General features: G+C 38.6%; 1 protein-coding gene across 1 annotated transcript; it reads right to left on the reverse strand.

Moving 5' to 3' along the window:
* Nucleotides 1-2,756: 2,756 nt before the first annotated feature.
* Nucleotides 2,757-17,647, reverse strand: clcnk (chloride channel K). The gene is given in 20 exon segments (XM_069140779.1): nucleotides 2,757-3,083; nucleotides 3,362-3,448; nucleotides 3,777-3,857; nucleotides 4,288-4,358; nucleotides 4,668-4,801; nucleotides 6,929-7,145; nucleotides 8,135-8,245; nucleotides 8,441-8,510; nucleotides 9,118-9,270; nucleotides 10,614-10,698; nucleotides 11,054-11,155; nucleotides 11,484-11,568; nucleotides 12,467-12,592; nucleotides 13,064-13,139; nucleotides 14,216-14,293; nucleotides 14,403-14,542; nucleotides 15,932-16,060; nucleotides 16,202-16,333; nucleotides 17,510-17,620; nucleotides 17,623-17,647. Coding segments are annotated over 20 exon segments (2,052 nt in total). The 3' UTR covers nucleotides 2,757-3,044.
* Between the last annotated feature and the right edge of the window lie 6,460 nt (nucleotides 17,648-24,107).

Consider the following 24,107-nt stretch of genomic DNA (forward strand, 5'->3'; position numbering starts at 1 on the left):
ATAATCACATCCATCATCTAAAGCCTTCAAGAGAACAACAATGAACCAAAATGAAGTCAATTTATAACAACAGGGCCTGTAGTTTCTTTCCTATAAGAAGAAAATCTGACACAAAAGTGAAAGATAATAGTATAAAAGTGGATAGTTATTGTGTGTTAAAATGAACAATATTCTGAAGCATCTGAAAGCAGCAGGCAGCAAATAAACAGGAACTGAAACTGCTTCTCAGAAGCCAGATTCGATTTAATTTACAGCTCCACAGCCCTCGGTCTAACAATAACGAGATGGAAAGAAGCAACAGCTGGGTTTCCGAACAGACTCGGTCTGAGACATTTTCCTCCCAGCTACTTCATTTTGAGCACACATTTGCTGTGAGTACAGGTGTTTACATCCACACTAATCAGATTAGCCATCACTCAAATTACCTGACTTCACATGGGTGAGCAGCAAAATTGTGCTTGAATTGAGATGATCATTTTGTATTTGTTGCATGAACATCTGAAAGGCTCCACTTACAGTACCCTTCATCAGAATTTAAAGGACTTGTGTGTATAATTCAGGGGGATCTATTGGCAGAAATGGAAAATATAATTCATAACTATGTTTTTATCATTAGTGTGTAATCATCTTAAGCTAGGAATTGGTGTGTTTTCCTTCCTTCAGAGTGAGACCATTGGGCTCTATTTTTGTACCCACTGCAGGGCAGGCGTAGCGAGTTGCAATTTTCGTGGATCATAGTGAACCAATCAACAATCATAGTGAGATGGGCAGAACGGCACAACGGGGGTGAGTCAGTAAAGATGTGCTGGGTTGTGCCTCACGCCTCCACCAGGTCTCATTGCAGCTGTTTTCCTCAACATCATTCCAGCATCTGCTTTCACTATATTGAACTGCATTTCATTAATGGCAGTATTTGGGATCTATAAGACACAGGTTTCACAGGTCTCATTAAACCGCTTCCTACACTGGGCACTAGTTCTCATAATACAAAGGGAAGAGGCATTAATAATAGTGACTCTTCCCAAGCCAATTTACCATCATCAGTCCGCTAATTGTTGATTGGTGTGCCCTTGACAGTGGCTGTGCAAACAGGGTTTCCAGACTATAGTGACAGCAAAGAAAACTGAAGTTGTGAGCGATAACACCAGACCTACTTTGATGCACCAGCCACCTGTAATTACTTCTTGTGGCCACAGGGGGTCCTGAATGAAAGAGTAATTTATTGCCTCAAAAATATCCTTGAAGGATATATCCAGTTTATTGGAAGCTTATTATTTATTGCCTTTATTTTAAGATCTCAACAATTACTAACATAGTTATTACAATGTTACAAACATGTATGCCACAGTATGTTTTCTATTGCTATCACTGGGGGCCATCAAAGTCAGATATTTTCACATTCAACTCATAGCAGCTTTATATTGGGGCTCTGTGGGAGATGATTGATGTAACATACATAAATACATTCTTCTGAGAATTCATAGAGTAAAATATTGGAGTTGAGTGAGGCACTAGCGACATGCACCACTACAATTCAATTCAATTTCATTTATATAGTGCCAAATCACAACACAGGTTATTTCATGGCACTTAACACATTTAAAGTCCTTACAGCAAGACGTTACAATATTATACAAAGAAACCCAACAATTCAGCAATTCCCACGTAAGCTAGGAGGGGAAAAAAAACTCCTCTTTAAGGGAGAAAAACCTCCAACAGAGGGAAGAAAAACTTCATCTTAACAAGAAGAAACCTCTGACAGAACCAGGCTCAGAGGTGGGCGGAGCCATCTGCCTCGACCGGTTGGAGTGAGAGGAGAGCAGAGAGAGAAAAGGACAGCATAGAGGTACAAAACATGAACTGTTGGTGGGGCCGACAATCACAGAGCAGAGACATGCAGCTCCATGACGGGACATCTGCAAAGGAAAGAACAGAAACTATGCGAGTGAAGGAACTGAATGGAGACAACAGACCATAAGAAGAAACTATGGGAGAGAAAAAGCATGAAGTTGATGAGATGTGATGGTGAGATATGAGTTATAGAGAGTGAAAGAGTGAGAGGTAAGAAGCTCAGTGTATAACGAGGTCCCCCAGCAGACTCGGCCTGTAACAGCATAACTAAGGGTTGGTTCATGTTCACCTGAGCAGCTCTAACTATGAGCTTTATTAAAAAGGAAAGTTTTGGGTCTAACCTTAAAGCTAGAGAAGGTTTCTGCTCCTCAAACACAAACTGGGAGCTGGTTCCACAGGAGAGGAGCCTGAAAACTGAAGGATCTGACCGAGATGCGGATACAACTGAGGAGAGGTGTCATGGATGGTTTCCTTATCCAAAGGAAGTTTCAACATGATTTTCATAGTATATTTAAATGGAAACCAGTGATTGTTATGAACCTAATGGCGGGCTTGAGAGGAGAGATTTTAGTGAGCCCATAATTGTTTGTACATTCATGGGTATACCGCAAACAGGAGTTTCTAATTTCCAATTTATCATACATTTAAAAGATTTTCCGAAACAGAAATTTACACTGACTTTAAAAATTAAGCTCAAATTGTAGACCAACTGATTCCAACATTACACCTCTTGTTTACATTTCCAAACTAAGATATGAAAATTATTTCATATTGAGAAGATATAGAGAAGAGAAGAGAAGAGAAGAGAAGAGAAGAGAAGAGAAGAGAAGAGAAGAGAAGAGAAGAGAAGAGAAGAGAAGAGAAGAGAAGAGAAGAGAAGAGAAGAGAAGAGAAGAGAAGAGAAGAGAAGAGAAGAGAAGAGAAACAAACCAGCAGGAATTTACTGGATTAATTTGTGTGTGGTGTATAAGACTGGGTGATTTCTGCTCAGAGGATGAGATCCTTCTAATTAGAAAAAAAGCCAGACAATAAGCTCCGATAAATGTTTATCCATTGTCATCTCCATGAATTGACAGTTTGGTTTGTTTGCAAATATTGTTACACTTGGACAATGAAGAATATATATATTTATTGTTACAGGCTAATCAGACAAATGTGGATACTTATTTCCTTATGAGATTTCCTGATGCAGCTTAGATTTTTTGGGCCAAGTCTTCTAATATTTTCTTCATCTGGAGGAAATAGAGAATGAGGGAGATGGGGGAAGGGAAGGAAAGAAAGAGACTGCCTTGAATCCAAAACTAGCCATTTTGCTTCCTACACCCTGCATAATTTTAAGAAATCCATACTGGGACGTGGTCTTGTTTGCAAAGAATAAAGTGAATTTGGATGTAACAAACTACCACAGAGGAATATATTACAACAGTGCAAAGAAAGTACTGGGAAAACTTTAAAGATGTGAGTTTGGGTATAAGTATGAATACATACATAACATGCAAACACTCGTTACCTCTGTCCATGTGATGAACCCAACGAGCCTTCCTCTGTCTGCGACAAACAAAGTCTGGGCTCTAAGTAGACTGAGTATACTGTGAGCCTGTTGGACACCAAAGAAAAGAACGAAAAGTTTACCACTTTGGGAAATTATTCATTTTCTAAATTTTATTTGATAAGAAGATAACTACTAATCTCATGTCATGAAATGTGCAATATTCTTTCAGGTGAGCTGTTTCCCCCTGTTTTCAGTCTTAATGCTAAGCTAAGCTAACCGCCTCCCAGTTTCAGCCTTTCTGTCTTAACACAGACTTAAGCCTGGTATTAATCTTTTCATGCCTGTCTCATGACAAAATACCAGCATTTCCCATAGTGTTGAACAACTCCTTTAAATTCATCTCTGCTGATTACACTTCCCACAGTCTGCCTACCTCCTGAACAGTGCTGTGAGGTGATAACAGGGCCGAGGTTGGATGAACGCAGCAGATGTTATCCAGACGTTTCTCCAGACTCTGAACAGAACAGCATAAGTTATTCATTTTGTATGCAGTATCTGTCACAGGCATGTCATGCTACAGCAGTCAGTATTAGTTATTGTTTCTGTTCCCCTGAAAAACTGATTTCATACTTTCTATAGTCTATCTTTGGCCATTGCTGCAATGTCATAAATCTGTTTAAATTCATTTTGGAAAAGCGGCTCTTTTTCCATCGAATGTTTTTCTGTGACTGAATAATGCTTTCAAATGGATGCGAGCGGAGCTTTTACGTCATCAGTCCTGTCTGTACATCCTGCTCCCGTTCTCTTTTTTTTTGCAGCTGTTTTGCATTCAGTCAATGTCAAACACATTGTGAAGACATGACCTGCTTTTTAAACAGCTGCTTTTCAAACTGCCTCCCTCTCAACTCTGCAGCTACCTGTCTATCTCCAACCAGCATTTTTACCTCGGTCCTACAGTGACGCAGGAAGATCAGCAGCTCTGCTCGGAGAACAAACCCCAGAAAAATCTGCGACTCTTCAACAGAACAGAGGAGAGGAAATCAATTTTCTTTGCCACAGTTTGTGCTGCAGTTTAAAGTGTGCAGCTCTCTGGTGGCTGCGAGTCCTCTGTTCCAAACATAAAAATGCATGCATGTGATTGCTGCTGAAAGGCTCAGCTGGCCAATTGACTGTTTTCTCACAATTGTCAGCTCCTCAGTGAGGCTACAGCCTTTAAGACCTTCATAATTTTGTGTGGTGCAGTGTTCTTTTTCTTTTTAGATTTAGACAAAGTATTGATGTTACAGAAGGTTGGGCTGAATTATTTCTGAATAGATTTGTTCACCGTGTGAGTCCACCACAGGTATTTGTGTTTCAGTGCAGGTGTTGACGGCCTGCTGAACCTCCTCTGGCCCAGCTGCGGTCTGAAGTCGCACTAATTTCACTCCCAAAACCTTACCGACTGGTGTGGAGGGAAGCCTGCAACAGAGATGAATCATGTCACGCCTGGAACAAAAGCAATTGGAGTGAAATTAAATTATAAACTATGAAATTATACCTTGCGGTGAAAAAAATTATTTAACACTAATTAAATTTTGAAAGAAGGATGGAGCTAGAGATAGAGATGGAGATACAAATTCAAACAGTCTCAGGTTGTAGGGATTCACAAAATTAGCACCTTGATTTGCTCATGGTGACAAAAGCTGTTTGTTCCAAGAGAAAAACACGAGAAAACAAAATCCTCGGGTTGTGTGTTGTATGATGCTGAGTGGAGGCTCAGACACTTAAGAACCTGCTGTCAAAGGGAAACCAGAAATTAAACTTTTTGTTGTCCCCAAAACATGTTCAAGTAGTTCAAGGTGTCTTTCAGACAATAGGATGATCCATCAGGTGCCTCAATTTTTATACCTCTATGAGGGCTGTCCACAAGACTTGATTTCAATCTGAACGTATAATTCACTGCTGAAGTCTTGTGTGGGTGAGAAACAGATAAAAACATCAACTGGGCCAAGGCAGTATGGAGAAATTAATCTCTTTGAAGCATGTGTTCATTTAATTGGCTTTTACATCTGGATTACAATTCTCAGACTTTTTTTTTTTTACACTTTACCAAGATTCATCTGAAAGACTTCGTAGTACCCTCTTTTCCCAACTTGTGATTCCTAGAGTGTCCAAAAGCAGAAGGGGAGCCTTCATCTTTCCCTTTCCTGTAGAACCAGCTCCCAGGTAAAGTTTACAGTTAGAGCACGCAGGTAACCCTGAATAATCCCTTAGTTTTACTGTTATTGGCTGCTGGGGGACCTCCTATGATGCACTGAGTATGTCTCCTCTTCTTTCACTTCCACTCTCTATGCATGTATATGCCACCTTTGCATGTCATTAACTTTGTGTCCTCTCGTTCTTTTTCCTCTCTGTTCCTTCCTGCAGATATCTCCGGCTCCAGCTGTATGTTTCTGATTGGCTGTTACGGGCCCAGTGAACCTGCCCATTGTTTATTGTTTGTTTCTACAGCTGCTCTTTTCTCTCCCCTCACCTCGAGGCAGATGGACGCCCACCTCTCAGTCTGTCGGACGTTGTTTCCTGTTAAAAGGGAGTTTTTCTTCTCAACTGTGGTGTAGGAATTGTTAAAGTGTCTCAAACATACTATATAAATGGCCCTGAGTTGACTAATGCTGTTAGTTGGTGCTATATTAATAAAATAGATTTGAAAGTGAATTAAACTTGTCTTCATTAAAATACCACTGCATCAATGAATCGACTCTTTATTTGTATCTTTAGTCAGAGATTTCAGTGAACGTGAGGAAACTAACAGATCACAGTTCAACGTCAAAGTCAATGTCAAAGTTGCTCTTTTTGCAGGTTAACTGTATGGAAGAAGAATCTTTCTCACAGAGTTTCATCCTCTAAGCTTGTTGTCCACATCAGTTGTTTTCTTTTCCTGCAATTTTCTCCCTCAGAGAACAGCCATTATTTGATATTCATAAAACCTTTCCGTGCACCTGTAGTGTTGCTGTGAATGAGCTAAACAGATTTTTAACTTTCTCTTTATCTTGCTTACGTATCAAAAATGTCAATTATTGTAGTCAGTTAGTAGTTAGTGGGTCAAACCATGTAAAGGAATTCGAACATTATGAGTCATGAGTAAAATTGTTTTGGTGGAAATTCTTGGCACTGTTTTAAAAGTCAGGGGATCACCTAACTGATGTGTGCCGTTATATACTTAACAAATTTAATGGCATCCATTGATCAACTGCTTAAATATTTCACTCTGGACCAGTGTTGGATCAGCTGTGATTAGCGTATACAAAATATCATGAGCTCTAATTTAAGTTTTTATTTCACTCTTATCCCTTTTCTCTTTCAATGTTTATTTTCTGACTAAAAGCAGCCAGACCTGGCTTTACATTTTAAGGATGATATTTTTAGTTTTTAGAGACCTGTTTAATTTTTTACAAACACTCAATGCTCATGGGCAGTTATCACAAATACTGCTCAGGTGTTTTTGGCACACACTGATTAAGTTGCACTGGAAGATCACAGTCAGTGGAGGTTTCCCACAAACTTGTTGTGTTCCTTCAGTCACTCTGGTTCATTATTTTTACTTACCGACGACATGCCTTCGTCAGAGAGGGCAGGTGGGGGAGCCTCTTGCTGTTAGAAAGGGCATCATAGAAAGATGGCCGGTGCCCAGAGCGTGCTACGGCATTGGCCAGCAGTGTGGATAGGAGGATGGGGACAGCATGGCTGAACTGTCCGGTTAACTCTATAGCCAGGAGAACTGGGGACAGTGTGTGTGTCACAGCACCGGACAAAGCTGCTGCACCTACAGAGCAAAACCCAACACAATATCTCAGCAAAGCATACAATAAACACATCAGTCCACCAGATTAAATCATGTCAGTGTCACAGTTTGCCTCAACTAGGAGAGAAAAGTCATGTGATTTAAGTTTAGGCAACAAAAACCTGGCTAGGTTTAGGAAAAGATCATGATTTGAGTTAAATCATAGACTATATCTAAAAGTGGATGTAGCTTCTGGGTCTGAAAAATGAGGCAGATGCGAAAGTGCCTTAAACTGCAATACCACCAAGTGCCGCTAGAGGTTGGCTCTTGAAAGCCTCCAGCTTCATAGACTCCGATTGAATTTCTGTCTGGTTTTTTTTTGCTAGCTAAAGTCACTCCTTCTTAATAGTTTTCTGATGGTCCATTTGAAAATAATGAGAAAATATGCCTCAAAAAGCCATGTTTTTGGGGGCGTGTTTATTTGATTGACAGGCCTGTGCTGCAGTCAGGTTACAGCTATCAGTGGGCACGATATAGTATCGCAGATTTTCCAGTCAGATTGAGTCGGACTGACATTGAAACAGTATTCCTTAAATGAACTGACCTACTTAATGTCAGTATTTTGAGCAATATCAGTTTATCAATGTATTATCAAATTCTATCAAACAAATTATACATATGAATCTTACAAGTTTATGTACTCTTTTAGATATGATAAAAAGTTTGATCTACAGCCTACCTGCATATTTAAGCAAATTTAGCATAAAATTACATTTATACAGTTTCATAAGGTTTTTACTGATTTGAAACAGATTCACAGATTCCTGGAATAAAGTCACCTAAAAATGATCACATTTACAGATTCATTAATATTTGTGTCAAATAGCTTTAAGCAGATTTGGTATTGGAAGAAGTGTATAAAAACGTACACTAGTTAATGCAAGATTAAGGTTTAGATACATAAGAGAGGGACAATAACACTGCAGATACACAGGCAAAACTACATGTATTCACTCTATCATGATATCTACCAGCGAGTGCATAGCCTCCAGGATTTATCGAAGCCCACTGCTGGCCTGAGGTCACTCCAGCAGAATACACATAAACTGTTCCTTCCCCCACCAAACGGCCAAGAGCTGCCCCTAGAAAATACACATCAAAACAACAAATGAGAAGGTTTCTGTAACTTTATATTTCTGTTTGCTATAACAAAAAAAACCTCTGTTTTCTTTAAAGAGAAAATGCAGTGAGACAGTCTTGTCATTCTTAAAATGTACACTTAAGCCTATTCAGTATTATATAAAAGAAGCTTGTTCATGTTGCTTCCCTTCACTCACCGCAGATAAACACGGGCATGACGTATCCAGCTGGCAGAGGCAGAGTGCAGGCGAGGACCAACATCCACATCTCAGAGTCAACAACAGAGACAGACTGTCAAATCTCAACAGCTCTGCTGGCACCTGTAGCAGCAGATGAGTCAGTGCCAGTCTGTGTGCAGGGAACTGTTTGCACTGCTCTCGGTATTGCACAAATAAACATTGAATCATGTCCATTTACATTTCACATTAATGTGGTAATGGAAGAAAACTGAATAGGGAATGAAAAATCTGTTTCTCACAGAGCTTGATGCATTAGTGGTTCTTTATATGGTGGGTGTCACAAACTTGTCTCATACAAAACAATGGTTTTTTTTTGCCATAGTTAAATTTTTTGTGTTTCCAGGAAGCACAAATGAGAATAAGAATTGTGGATGGCTGATGAGGCTTTTGATCAATAATTCAGCCAAAATTTTGCTGGCTGCTGACATTTGTAGCTGTTAAAAGTCACCAAATCCTTCCTTCCATCACCAGCATTGCCATGAGTGAGCATCAAGTATCACAAAACATTTCAGCCTCAAAGGTTAGTTTAACCTTAGATGGCCTATTGTGAAAATGTTAATTACTGTGTCAGTTATGGGTCATTGGGAATAAGAGGAGCAGGTGGACAGAAAAATGGACCTTTGCATTGTTTGTACCTTCATGAACAGAAAGAAAGCCAAAGAGAGGCAGACAGGAGTCCCTGATGAGCTCCACTCCAACAAAGGCTCCAGCTGCACAGATGCATTGTGGGATTGAGAGCTCCACTGCCTGCTATCCAGTAGGGATGTGAGGAGCTCCTTCATGGTGAACTGTTTAACAGATTTGTGATATTTCGATTACTGCCTGAACACAAGAAAAGATCGAATGAAACAGCATGAAAGTGTGAGGCTGATGTTATTCTGTGATTCGGCTCTTATTGGGAAAGCAGCTCATGAAAAGACCAAAACTAACAGTTCATATCTAAAAAACGTCTTACTTGCAATTAGCCCCAAATTCATTCGTTCCTACTGCAGACATGTCTCTTTAAGAACATCTCATAAATATAAGTTTTATGTTCAAACAAGAATGTCTATAAGCGTGCTCGAGGGACTGTGAGACTCAGTTGTAGTAGTGCTTTGACAATGCAAACACAGTGATGCAACATGTGCAACATTTTAGCTTTGCTTTAGCTCAGTTTTTTTTCATTTGAAAACAGACCCAAGTAAATCAGAGCGTTGAAGGATTAAGCGTGAGCATGTATTCATTTTGTGGTGCCAGACTTTGTGCCAAAAATTGAAACCAATAAGATTAGAAGGACACAGATATGCATGCTCTTGTAAGGTGACACTTAAATCAACTTATTTATTGGATTGACATGAAAAGCATTATCCTTGTATGGCAGAAATGAGTCCCCACAACTTTTGCTCTGTACCATCTCTGACTACTGATTAGTTAGAGCAAGCTAACAAAGGTAACATAAAATTAACACAGTATTGGAGGTTAAAACGAAATGTTTGATTAAGTAATATATTATGTAGTTAAGTATAATGCTAAACATTAATAGATATTTATGAGATATAATTATCTAATTATTATAAGCAAAGTGATTAATCAGTCTGGTAGTGAATGTTGGAGTGAAAAGTGCAGTTATTGGACTATTTTCAGATGTAATAATAAAACATTTTGGTGCCATAGTGAGTATTTACAGCAGCAGGACACAGGACTGAATCAAAATCAGCTTTACCATCATTAAGGAACATTTCAATCAGTAGAATGTTCTTAATAGGTTTTTAGACAATTATGGAGCTCTGTGGTACAGAGGACAAGGTTTAGGCTTTGGTCTTTTCATGAAGAAAAGTAAAGATGAGCTTCAGACACAACCTATAATCTCTGCACCAAAACTGAAAGCACAAGATTAAAATCTGCTTTCTTGCTCTAATGGCTTGTCATTTAACAAACTGACCAGCATTACACAGCAACTGAATGTAACTTAAGTTTTGATGTTGCTGTTAAAGACTCATCACATCAACAATGCTCATGGAAACACCAACAAAATTATGTTCAGCTTAAAAACACAAAATGCACTCTATCCAGTATGACGCCCAGTCATTGATCACATATTTACAGCCACAAAAAGTTACTGAGTCGGCCTTTATATGTTGCTGGTTCCCACCTTAGAAGCCATGTATTGACCAGCAGAATGGGGGAACGTCAGCGACGCCAGGAAGAAAACCACCATGCCTGAGTACAGACCCTTCCTGTGGAGAGGTGTGAACACATACAGGCATTTAGATCATTCAAACGGAAATTTACAAAGATATTTATCAGTTGGCTGCTCTGTGTGTCCTCAGAATAAACCTCAACACTAGACCTGGATTTGTAGATCAAATGTCTCTGGTTTGGTGTCTTTCATTTCTTCTGTATGCTTTCAGAGGTTTACACTTTAATGTGCTTCTATTTGAAAATAGAGAGATGTCAAATAGAGAAATAGATTTTCCAATAAACGATTATATCGTATCTCATCAGGTATTCTGGGAACATTTGACTGTAGCTTGAAAAAGCCCTGCAGGTGACTCATCACAGTCAGGCGTTCACATTGTAAAGAGCTCTCACTCTGTCGTCAGCAGCTTGATGAAGACTGAGTTTGTTCTGGTATAATGGAGGATCCACCGGTGGCTGAAGAGGTAGCAGCAGCTCACAGCTCCACACAGCAGCCTGTTTACATACAGTAACACAATCCATAGCCAGAGACTACAGGATAATTTTAATCCAGGCAGCAATAGATTATCGGAAGTCATTAGACTTGGGGAAGCGACAGGAGGGAGGAGGGGGAGGAGGAGGAGGAGGAGAAAGAGGCCGGAAATGATTGGTATGAGAACAAAAAAATACTCTGACTGATATTTAGAATATAAGAAAGATTTTTTTTTTTTCTAAACAGTAGAATTTATTTCCATTGTGACTGACATTAACATCAAATGTCACCTTTGATTTGAAGGGCAGAGATAAATAGAAAACTTGTTTAATGCTGTGAAAATAAACTTACCCCAGTAAAGCAAACAGAAGAATCTCTAGCGGGTAGAAAGGTAAAGCGGTGGGGAAATTAGTTTTGAACAACGCCTGAAGAGTCTCTGTGGACACAAAACAAAATCTAATAATCCCTCACATTATTGCATCTGGACTTTATTGAAATTTACAGTGTGCCAGCGTTAATGTTTCTGCTAATTAATGTTTCTGCTGTTTCTGCAAAGCTAATGTTCCCAGTTCTTGTCCTGGCAGGTGATTACACAGCTAACTAGATTATTGACAAGTGAAATCATCAAAGCATTACATTGACTAATATATAAAAGAACAGTTAACTTTGAATGTGTCGTTCTAGAACCAAACTCAATTTAAAAATGTGCTTTTTAATATGATCGTGCTAACTGGCAAACAAAAATACAGAATAAAATATGACATAAGACTTTTTACATGTTGTTAAGGTTGTCTGTTGATTTCGGCACACACACACACACACACACACACACACACACACACACACACACACACACACACACACACACACAATATATGGCCAAAAGTATGTGGACACCCAAATATTTAGCTCTAGGTGATTGTTGAGCATTTCAAACAAACACCAGGGGCATTTATATGCTGCCACAACTGCTCCAACACATTTGGGAGACTTTCAACAAGATTTAGTAATGTGACGATTTCCTAGAAAATCAAATCATTTCTTGACAGACTTAGCTGGCATTTTCCCTGAAGGAACTGTCATGTTGAAACATTTCCCCAAAGTTAGAAGCACACACATGTCCTGTTCTGTAGCGTTCAGGTTTCTCATACAGTTGCTGGAACTAAGTGGTCTAGCATTAATCATGGGAGAGTTTGTCCATATATTTTTGGACAGATGATGTAAACGGCACATAAATCAACACTCTTTTTTCAGGTCAAACCATCAATGACTGTAAAGTAAACCTTCTCCGTGTTGACCACAAGGGGGCGAGTGCTGATCATGGCCTCCATTACCTCCATCTCCACTCCACACGGAGAAGAGGCGGAAGGTCAATGCCCCGCAGGCAGCTGAGAAGAAGCACGGGCAATAATGGCTCAGGTCGAAGTGGGAACACATCACCTCCACACTGAACAACACACCTTCGGTAGGAGAGCGGTGGAGAGACAGAGGAATCATTTTGGAAAGAACAACAGTAGGGTAAATAACACTAGATTAGTTTTGTTTCTTGCATGTGCACCAGCATAAATTAGCATATATTTCAGGAGTTAATAGATAGACTGATGTTTTATTTAAATTGTGACATATTAAGTGTAACTTCTGAGTACAAACTGCGTTTGAATCTGCAGCACCAAACCCCCCAGCAAGGATGAAGAAAAAAAATAAGCTGAGACTGAAATATTAGTCCGAGAGGTGATCAAAGGAGGGCGAGGTGAGAGAGAGAACATGTTGTGAAGAAGGATAAAAGGAAAGAGCATCTTTGTGAGGCTTGCAAGGGGGAAATCAAAGGTGGAAATGCCTTAAGCAGAAAAGTGTGAGAAGGACAGATAGTGTGTGAGCAGATAAATAAAACTCATGGATTCGTAATGCTGAACCTTTAGTGTCTCTCTCACCACTAACGGGCGCTCCGAAGCAGCTGGCTACCCCGACTGCAGCAGCTACGACCAGCATTGTTCCATCTGCTTTCTCCTACAGGAGACACGTATACTGTCATGTACTGTCTCATTTCAGATCTTTCTGCTGTACCGAAAGTGACAGCATGCATTATGATTCATTTTATTCCACACAGAAAATGTACCAGACTATAATTTTCACAAGCCTCTTTCCCCAGTTGTTTGACTTCTATTCTAACTAAAAATCTGTGTGTTGTTTTATGAGAAAATGAATGAATCTTAAATAAACTGTTGTAGTTCTTCCTTTTTTTGCCATTTGTTGGCCACTTGAGGGCAGAACACAACATCTGATATCATACATTATCATTTTATGAAGTTGGTATGGTGCAAAGGGTATCAAACTGTTGCTTATTTACACATCCAGCAAACATGGAGCAACATTAACATTTTGATGGAAGAAATCTCAACAATAAGAGTTTTAATCTGCACATTGTTTCCTCTCCTACAACTTTATAAAACTGATAAGAAGGCTATCCACCATCATGTCACCCACTGATTTGTGAACTACTGTTTTGAAGTATCCAGTTTTTGATTCTTGGCCATCTTGTCAGGGGGTTGTTGTTGTTATTGTTGTTGTTGTTGTTTGGTGGGGGGGGGGGGGGGGGGGGGGGGGGGGTTGGTGCCAGAAGTGACCATATTTGGACGAGCTGGGGAGGAACCAGGAGTGGATCTGATTGTGAGCCTGAGGACACTAGTATTTCCACCTATAGCGTAAATCTGACTGGAGCCTTGTCAATTAAACGAGGCACACCCCCCAACATTCATCTTTGTATTTCAGATAGAACAAAAAGTTGTCGCCATGACAGCAGACAATGCTTCAAATATGGATGTTGCAGCAAAAAAGCTACAATGTCTAGGATACGGATGCCTCGCTCACATTTTCAAACACATGCCTTTGAAGAAATTCCCTCACGGCGTTCTCAAGGTATCGCATTCATGAATAGGATGGACACAAACAACCCAAAAACATTTTAAAGGCTGTTGTTTGTGTGAAACCACAAAAAAATATTGATTAGCACAGCTTCATCAAGGAGAGAAGTAAAAAAAAAAAAAGAATGTCTTCTACTTTTAAGTTACTTCACTGTGGTTTACCTTCTCGTTGGCTTGTAACAGAGAGCACAGATTGTTCAAATAGGCTCCCAGCATGGTGGAAAGATGCACAAATGGACCCTGATGTTAAGAGACAAACATAGAAAGCTCATGACAAAGCAGAAAACACATAGTTTCTGTATGGCTGTGTATTTTGTGTGACAAACAGGTATGCTGAGTCATCTCTCACCACTTTGCCCAGGAAAACCGTGCTGCCGGCTGCCAGTGTACAGATAAGACCCAGGAACTTGGTAAACATATTTGTGAGAGACAAGTAATGAGGCATTTGAATGCCAGCCAGCATAGTTCTCACCTCTGGTATCCCTGAGCCTGAGAAGAAATAAACAAACCAGGCAAGATTTTTGAAACAACCAGGGCCAGAGGCAATCAGAGAGTTAGAAAACGCCTAGTGAATATGCAGGACTGATTTCTGGATAATCAAAAAGGAAGATAAAGGGAAGGCAAGGACTTCTGGGGGATTCCAAGGACAATCAGTACAAAACAGTTGAGTTGAATATGACGCATATTTCAGTTTGTGGTACGCATCCTGTTTTCAGGATTGAGAACGCTTCATTGGAAAACCTGATTACATAAATCAAACTTATTTCTGCTTTTAGGCTTCACCTGAAATGTCTCTTTCTGTTCTGTCTTTGGCAATAAGAGAGCAGTTTCATCAGTCAGCTACAAAGCAATGGTGAACAGATAAACAGGCGGTGTGAATGGACAGCGGCAGACAGGATGTTCAGGAATGAAAGGAGGGAAGAAATGTTTTCTCCTGCATCATGAGCACACAGCAACACCTGAGCAACAGCACACAGATCACTGTTTGCTGGAAATACATTATACTTTCAAATATTTCTGTGACACTGACAATATCATACTTGACTTTCACATGAGTCTGATAGTGCAGCCAAATAACGTGCTTTAAAGCAATTTTTCAAGTCTGTTCGTCTGTCTTTGTCTTTTGGACACAATATCTCAAAAACGCCTTCAGGGAATTTCTTAAAATTTTGCACAAACTTTCATTTGGACCCAAGGATAAAATGATTAGTTTTTGGTGGCAAAAGGTCAAAGGTCACCGACCTCACAGAACACGTTTTTGCCCTTAACTCAATAATTCACACACTAACAATGTCTAATAGGATAAAAGGAGAAAAAGATTAATTTATATATCCAAAAGATCAAAGGTCAACTTCACTGTGTCAACTAAATGTTTTGCAAAAACACTTCTCTGGTCATTATTCAACGGCACATCTGAGGAACAGAAGAGGAGATTGTGACCATATTTGACATTTATGTCAGACACTGAATTGGTGAAACTAATCTAAACTTGGGTGATTGTTTAGATCTTCTGTGCTGTTGGGTTGAAGATGTGTTTGAATCTATATTTAAAGCATTGTCTCCTGCCAATCAGCTTCACCAGCCACACATCTGAACATATGAGAGGATTCCTTCAAAGGCTTCGTGGACGGAAATGGATGTAAACTGAAATTTGACTGGTTGGTGAAGGCGTACAAGCGGAAAAACTAGTTTCATGAGAAGTTCTGCCTGTAGAAACACAAAAGCTGAATTTATATGTTTCAATATACTGATATGGGCTACAAACTGTTTTAGGACAGACTGGAAACACTGGGAACCCTTTCAGAGTAGCAGGACCTTTGAAAAGGGACTTTTGAACTAAACAGTCAATATTTTGAGTGCAACTGTTGCTGGACAGACCTGTGGAGAAGGGACAGATGTTGTGGGAGAACGATGAAGCAAAAGCACAGAGGCATGCTGGGTAAAGAGTCCAGCAGAGGAACTGCAGCAAGATGTTGCCCTCCAGCTTCATATAAAGCCACTGGTGAGCTACAAGTGAGAAGAGAGAGAGAAACATTTGTGTCATTTTGTTCCTCAGATTGCATGCTGTAAGTGTGTGTGTGTGTGTGTGTGTGTGTGTGTGTGTGTGTGTGTGTGTGTGTGTGTGTGTGTGTGTGTGTGTGTGTCTACCTGTCAGCAGCTTTTTTACACTGAAGTCCATGAGGAAACTGAGGATGGCAGTGAAAATGCCCAGAGCAGCGTAACCATACCACTCCAAACCACACACTGCTCCCAGACAAAACCTCAGTTTAAGCAGCCACTCTAAATACATGAAAGAATATCAGAGTAAAAACTTCTCAGACACATGTTAGGGCAGTACATTTTTGTGTTAAAGTAAAATGCAGTTAAGGTAGAAAAGAGTTTTTTTCTTGCTTACAGGTAAGAACGGATGCTTAATTATGGAAGTGTAACAGTAAGATGATAAGGCTGAGGGATAACTCAAGTCGACGGTTTATTTGCAGAGCTCAATGTTAAATATTCTACAAGTTCTCAATGGGATTTACAGGCACACGGCAGCTGCTAATACAGGCCGGGCTCTCTGAAAAGACCTTTTCATTGCAGAAGCTTTGTGAAACGTAGTATCACATGTAGCCATTCTTCTCAAGTTGATAAAACACCAAGGCGTGTAATACACAAGAGGAAACCTTGGTGGTGTCAGATTTTGCCTCACCTAGTTGTGAACCGAAAGGTTTAGCTAGTTACCATGTGGCTAGGTTTAGGAACAGATCCTTGGTATGGGTTAAATGTGTTAAATTCATATGAAACTGGACTCAGCAGAGACAAAACAGTGTACCAGAGAGTTTCCTGGTGACCACGAAAACAGAGAGAATCTCACAATAACATGAGCGCCACACTTCCCCCACTGTTGTCCTTCCCACAACTGCTTTATGCTTAGTGCATGAAATTGACATAAGTGGTTCTGATGTTTTGTTTTTTATGATGAATTTCTGGAGTCCGGGTTTGTAACAATAGAGTGAACACAGAAAAGCAAACTAGTACATTACAATGTTGTGCAGGGTTGTTCCTGCAGTGGAAAAGGCTTTAAGGAACTATTTCAAATGTGATCAGATAGCAATGTGATACACATGAGAAAAAACATTGATCACATGGAAAGCAATGTGGAGAACCTGCAGAGTTTGCAGTTTCAGTTACACTTGAGTTTAATGATGAAAGCAGTCAGTGCATGTCTTCCAGTAACTCTTAATGCAGAACATTTAAATAGCATGATATATTGTCTTATCATTAAGGTCTTCTTGCATATTGATCTGGTTGTTTTTGAACTAAACAACAATCTACTTCTCAGGTTAAGGTCAAGCAAAACTCAAATTATCGTGTGATATCACGTTTAATGACGATTGGCTCCCAACTACCTGCGTTCTGATGGATTGATTGGGTCTGTATTGATCAGAGTTAAATGATCTTTCACTTCGCTCTGACCTTTGGTGATTGCACGAGGCCGTCTGCATGGTTTCCATGGATCGGAAAGGAGGGGACTCTTATTATGGGATGCTTTCGATTGATTTTCTTGCTCCTGGCTGTTGCTCTCGCCATCTGTATCACTCCCTGGAGACTCATCTGAGCTCTTCATCTTGTCTAAAAATATTTGTGTTAGAGTGGTTAATAGTCTCAAATAAACAGCCCTTATGAAAACAAAATAAATACATGTATAAAACAGGTAGACTTACCTTCTAGTCGCTCTTGAAGTGTTATACCTGACTGTTTATGTGGTTTGATGTTGTTACCTGGTTGGTGACTGACCTCTGTTACGGTATTAGCATAAAGGTAGTGTAGCAGTCATGGTTGAAAGGGTAGCTAATGTTAACTATTTGCAGGACTGTTTCTAGATGCCTTCACTTGTCTGGATTACAGAGACGCAGTGTGAGAGAAAAACATTTTCATGCTTCTTAGTTTTTTAATAGATTTTTGGGGATATCAGCAGCAGCACCGTGAAAACATAATTAATCTCACAATACCTGTTCCACTGTAGTATAATCCCTTAAATGTAAACATAAGATTCACAACTGGTACGAGTGATGCTCATAATGATATATATGGTTAAACTACACTTTCCAAGGTCAAGAAGGAGATAATTACATTCAGTCAGTATTTACCTTCACTGTAATAGTTTTCTACTTGAAGACCTAATAGGAAAACAAGAATGAAAAACAGATATGAAAAGCATAGAAAATATATTTAATAGGACATAAATGAGAGACCAAATCAGCGTGTGAAAAGCAGAACCTTTGAGCTGTATAATTGTTGTATTAACAAATAATGGTCTTCGGCATGCAGACTGAAATCTTCCTCCAGCTGCAAAGTGTTTATTAGTGTTCATAAGCTAGTTGGTACAAATAACACTGCACATCCTCTTTAAAGTATTTTAGTGGCAAAATTGCTTTAGTTTGAAATGGTCTGGGTGGAAAATCATAACCTTTTTACAAGCTTAACTGTCCACAGTAAGTGTGGTTGAAGTGATCATGTAGGTCTTCACCTATTCTCTATATCTCTTCTCATCTAGACTGACATTTGTTCACCCTGCAGAGAGCCGCTCACTCATTTCCTCAGATGAGGACCGTACCATTCCTCCCACCATGAAAGCATTTTTCCAAACAATATTTCTGCTTTATAATGTATATGACTTCTCCCATTTGGAATCTTAAGTGGAGATTGAGTGGCCCAAACATTTCCGAGAATGTAGGAGCTGTTTAAACTGCTCAACAAGAATGTGTCCTCACTCTTTTTTTAACTCCGTGGTCACTTCAATATGTTATGTTTTCTATGATAATGTACAAAGTGCATTACCATTTACCACACGTTCCCACCTGTGACTGAATTCTTCTAACTTCTAACTGAATGAACTTTGTCGTCTACCCAACTCTATGGAAAATCAATATAAAATGTATGGTAATGCAGAGATATTAAACATAATATCATACTTGGCACCATGTCATTCCCATGAAAATAATCTTATCAGTGGACATTTTCTAAACAATACTGTATGACAACAAAAAGGTGTGAGTAACCACTGGACATGAATTTAAACCTGAGATTGACATTATTTTTCTTTGGGCGCAGCACAAGTTGCGAACACAACATTGACATCATCTTTTGAGTTGATATGGTAACCTTGCAAGCAAATAGTGGTTCATTTAGACATTCAGCACTATTGTTATTGCTGTGATTTTTTTTTTAAACCATATTTTTAAATTAAATTAAAAAAATTGCTTCAAAAGAATAGAAAGTTCTTTGAATTTTACTTTCAGCAATTGTTCAGTTTTTGGGAATTTTTACTTTGAATTCAAAGTGATTTCACATTCAAGGCAAATAAGAAGTACAATAAGCAAACTTTTATTTCAGATTATATCTATTTATAGATTACATCCATTATTTCATGGTTTATATTTTGTAGAAAATTAATTTACTGTATTTTTATGGCATTTACACTTAATAGTAAAACAGAAAAATCGCCGATAAATACAGTACATTTCTGTGGATTTGTTTTTCCAGTACAAGTCATGTAATCATTCTCTTTATGGTTTCCACTCCTGGTTGAAATATATGACTAGTGCTTAACACTATATATTTAGAAGAACCCTGCATATTGATCACCAAATGTCCTCAGATTTTCCTAAATGATACCATCACTAGTATTTCCGAAGTGCTTCACTGAACTCCAGCTATCCTTCCTGAACCCATACCTATCCAATACTGTTCTTGTACTCTGCCTGAGTTTCCAGCACTGGTGTTTTGGACCTTTTTCCATCTGTCGGTAAAATCTTCTACCAGCTCTGTCTGCTTGTGTGTCTGTATTTGAATCGCCCTACCCTTTCCTAACACATAAAAAAAGTTATCTGTCACACAGCTTTAACAATGAGTTGAAACTTGTAAGGAAACTCTGTAAAGCTGTAGTGAGCTGCAGATGTGAGTAAAAACTTTCTGTCAGCTCTTTACTAGATTGTAAAAATAATGATTATAGCTGCTCAACATATTGTGGTTTTATGATTTGAAACTTCATTATTTGGGTTAATTTTTTTGAGCTAGCAGCCTTCTTCCTTAAGTTGCTTCCACTCGGCCCCCAACTGCTGATCAGTGGAATAACATGATACAACAGGAACCCAGTCAAACTTCACGGGGTCCCTTCAAGTCGAGTCACATGGCACAGTTGCTCTAAACAAAGCAAAAATAATTACACAGTTGTTAAATAATTAAACAAGCTTTAGAAATTTTAAATGTTAAGTTTTATCTGTACGATTAGTATCAGCGCTGTGCTCGGTGTGATATAAACATATCATTGTTGTGACCTTCCTTATGTCTTTGGCTTTAAAGACTCTCATATGAAAAGCCCATAAGAAACAGAGAAAGAAACAATCATCATGAATCCTCACATGTCTGACACTATGAAATCAAGGCTTAACTCCAGCAGCCCGCTCAAAGTCAAGGTAATCATTGTTCAGATCCTGGTACACACACACACACACACACACACACACACACACACACACACACACACACACACACTTGAAATTAGCCCTTAGTTACTGTTCTTTGTTCTTTTGTTATACCCCCATTTATGCTTTCAATTAGCACTCGTGTTATTAAAGAGATTTGAAATCTGCATGCTATGAGCGTCATTCACACTGCCTTGCGCGCACACACACACACATGCATATACACATTAAAACTGCTTTTCCCAGTAAAACATTTGTTTCCATGGGAACAGCACAGGAGGCGACAGGAGATTTTACTTTAGGCATGTGAGCGATCATTGTTGATGACCTTAAAGGTTTCCCCTCTGGCAAATAAAAACAAATTTGCAAATCAAATTATGTAGCACACTTTTCAAATCAATGTGTATTTGTATTACAAGTAAAGACACAATTTTATTTAAAAAGTAAAATGTCACAATAAATAAATAAAGTCTGCAAGTAAAAAAAGAAGTGGAAACTACATTTGTAAAAGCTGAGATTTTAAAGTATTTTTTTTTTCACAGTAATATTTCAATTAATCTAAAGGGGACAATTTGAGAGCTACATCAACCAAAATAGGTTGTAACACAATGTATTGACAAAACATGTAGCTTTGAATTCTATAGTTTGTACATTTAGGCTACTCTTGTAATGTTGGCAGTGCTGAGAGTGACTGGAAAAGTTGTAATTTGTAGGACAATCACTGTTAGGAGTCTAAATTTGACTTGACATTGCAAGTATGGAATTGAATGCCTGCCATGTACTAAATTATATTTTTAGGGTTTTAGGTTTATCACCTGACTATGCGAGTCCTCTTAGAGCTACAGAGACTTTCAGATAAACTAGTTGTGTGCTTTAAGCCCACCAAACTGTAGCCAGGCAGTTAAACGAGAGTTAATTGCCTATAAAGCTATCAACCAAATTATCTTACTTAAATTATAGTTTGTGGAGGCTCATTTAAAGCTTAAAGAAAGGTGAATATTGAACACTTATATTCATCAAATGGGCACAAAGGTGACTCCAAATTAATATTAATGTTGCTGTGTCAATACATTGGATGCCAGCTGCTGCTTTGTTTGTTTTGTTTTAGCACTTAAAAAAAAGGAAGTGACTTTAACTTTTTATTTTGTCTTTTTCTTTCTTACACAGTGGTTCACTGACAAGACTGAATGCAAACATGAGATAAAAATATCTTCTGAGTTTCAATCAGATTCTAAATCAAACTGAATGACGTTAGTCATCAGTTTGTTTATTTGCTTTATTCTTCTCTTTTTTTTTTTACTTCAATTAAATTATTTTTTTACCTTTACTTTTTTATTGTTACAATGTTTATGTTAATATTTCAAAGCTGAATAACAGTGCAGCTTCATACAGAGGAGGGTGTGTGAAGGTCAGTGAATTGTGGTCCCAGTCTTAATGTCTCGTTATTAATTAATACCTGTGCTGCTACATTTGCATGAAAAGCTGGCCGTCTATGTATGAAACTAAGTTAGCAGCCGTGAGATAACCTTTCAGTTCAGCCAGCCTATCACAGTGGGATTTTTCCCTCTGCCTGCAACATTATGAAACAACCAGCAGCTAAAGCAGACACAACCCAAGTACCAGAGGTGTGTGTGTGTATATGTGTGTGTCTTTGTGTGTGTCCGTGCGTGGGCCAAAAGGAATGCACCCACAAATACACACATATGCTGCAGAGGGCGCTCAATGTCAGTGGTGGGACAACATGGATCACTGACAACTGGATCAGATTTGTTCTCTTGTTGTCATTTTGTTGTTTTTGTTTGTCATTCCTGTAATTGCTGGCCTCCTCCTAGAGACAATGATAATTTTTTTTAATGTATTTTTTGTTGTTGCTTTTGTTATTTATTTACAGGGATGATTATCATGCTTCTCTCTTTAATTTTTTTTTTATTTGTCTGCAGTGCTAAACTTAATGGCAGAATAAACATAATTTATTTTGCTCTAACCTCAGAAGCCATGCAGTGTTTATGTGTTTATCTCCGTTCACCCTGACCTACATATCTGAATGCCTTGAAGTGGCAATCATACTGGATGCCTGTGTAAGACCATGCACTTGATTGAAGTTGTGAAGGTGTTATGATGTGTTGAGCCTCTCAGATCTTACTGAGCTTCACTGAACCTTATATTCTACTATGGCAACTTTCTGACCACAAGCCTGCTTCTCTATTATTTTGTTATGATACCGCATGACAACCTGTCCATAAATCCACATAATAAGGTCCTTCCAATTGCACTTTTTTCTTTACAAAATGGAGCAGAGGGGGTTATAAAAACAGCAAAATATATATATATTTCAAGCATTTGTTGAAACTAAATAATCATAATTTAAATTGAATTTAACTTTATTAATTATTAATAATTCCATAATTTTATAAGTGAAAAGTAACCATTCAGTATCATTTGAGCAACACATTATAAATAAGCTGCTGTTCTTCCTCTGTTGCCTCCATGCTGTGTTTTCTATCTTTCTTTATTCATCTCTACTCCTATCACCACTCCTTCTGACACCCTCTGATCTTTGTCAACCTCTTTTCATCTCCCAGCGAAGCTCTGTCATTCTCTTCTCATAGTTTCTCTGCGATTGCAGCCTGCTCGCCAGCTTTGTAATTTTAATATTGTAAGAGGTTGGTTGATTTTGAGGATCTCGTCTGATCAGATTGTCACAGTTCATGCTTACAAGTTGCAACCGAAATTGTTATTTTTTGTTCTTTTGAATAGTTTTTACATTCCCAAAGATGTCAAACTACCTAGTATTTCACACAAATAATGGACAGATTAGAGAAAAGGAAAAACCTGTAAATATAATAATGGTATAGCAGAAAAAATATGAGAACAAAACAGTGAAAAACATTGCTGACATTTCATATATCACACTATTATCTGACAACCAGCAGCTGAGGTGAAAAACACTGGTTGATATCTATTTTGAATAAAAGTCCACTGTGAACCAACAGTATTACTGCTGTTACCGGGGAGGGGAGGAGACTGTGTGTTTTCCCTGACGGGGAGCTGGTGAGTTGCTGGGCTGTATTTAGACCTTCAGCAGGGGGCTCTGAGCTCTACACTGATAAGACTGCAAGCAAATAACACAGTGTTGTGTCATTTATAATGCTGGGTAACCTTTCCAACTTCAAAATAAAAGATGACCATGGTGTGCACCAGACTGACTCCAATTTCAAGCTCAGCATGATTGAAGCGGCCGATGTTGGGAAGATTACTTTTGATATGTAATAGACTACAGATTAATACTACTCTGTTAATTATGCAATAAGTAATTACTTCATCAAAGTAATGTAACTTATTACATTTGATTTCTTTTCTAAAGTCTTAGACATAAATAAATAACATGTTGGAGCAGGAGGTACTTTATTTCATTTGAGTGACTGCAGTTACATTAATTTACCTACACAGATGTTAGCTCAAGTTTGACATAGAGCATTTTGTTGTTGACAGCATTTTCCTCATTGGTAAACAAACTTTACACTGTACAGTAATGTTAAAGCCCTTTTAGGATTACAGAGCGAGAATATTCTTAAATTTCCAACAGT

The sequence above is a fragment of the Embiotoca jacksoni genome, unplaced genomic scaffold (genome assembly GCF_022577435.1).
Source record: "Embiotoca jacksoni isolate LCO1_2020_lvr unplaced genomic scaffold, fEmbJac1.0.p SCAF_9, whole genome shotgun sequence".
NCBI classification, from domain to species: domain Eukaryota; kingdom Metazoa; phylum Chordata; class Actinopteri; family Embiotocidae; genus Embiotoca; species Embiotoca jacksoni.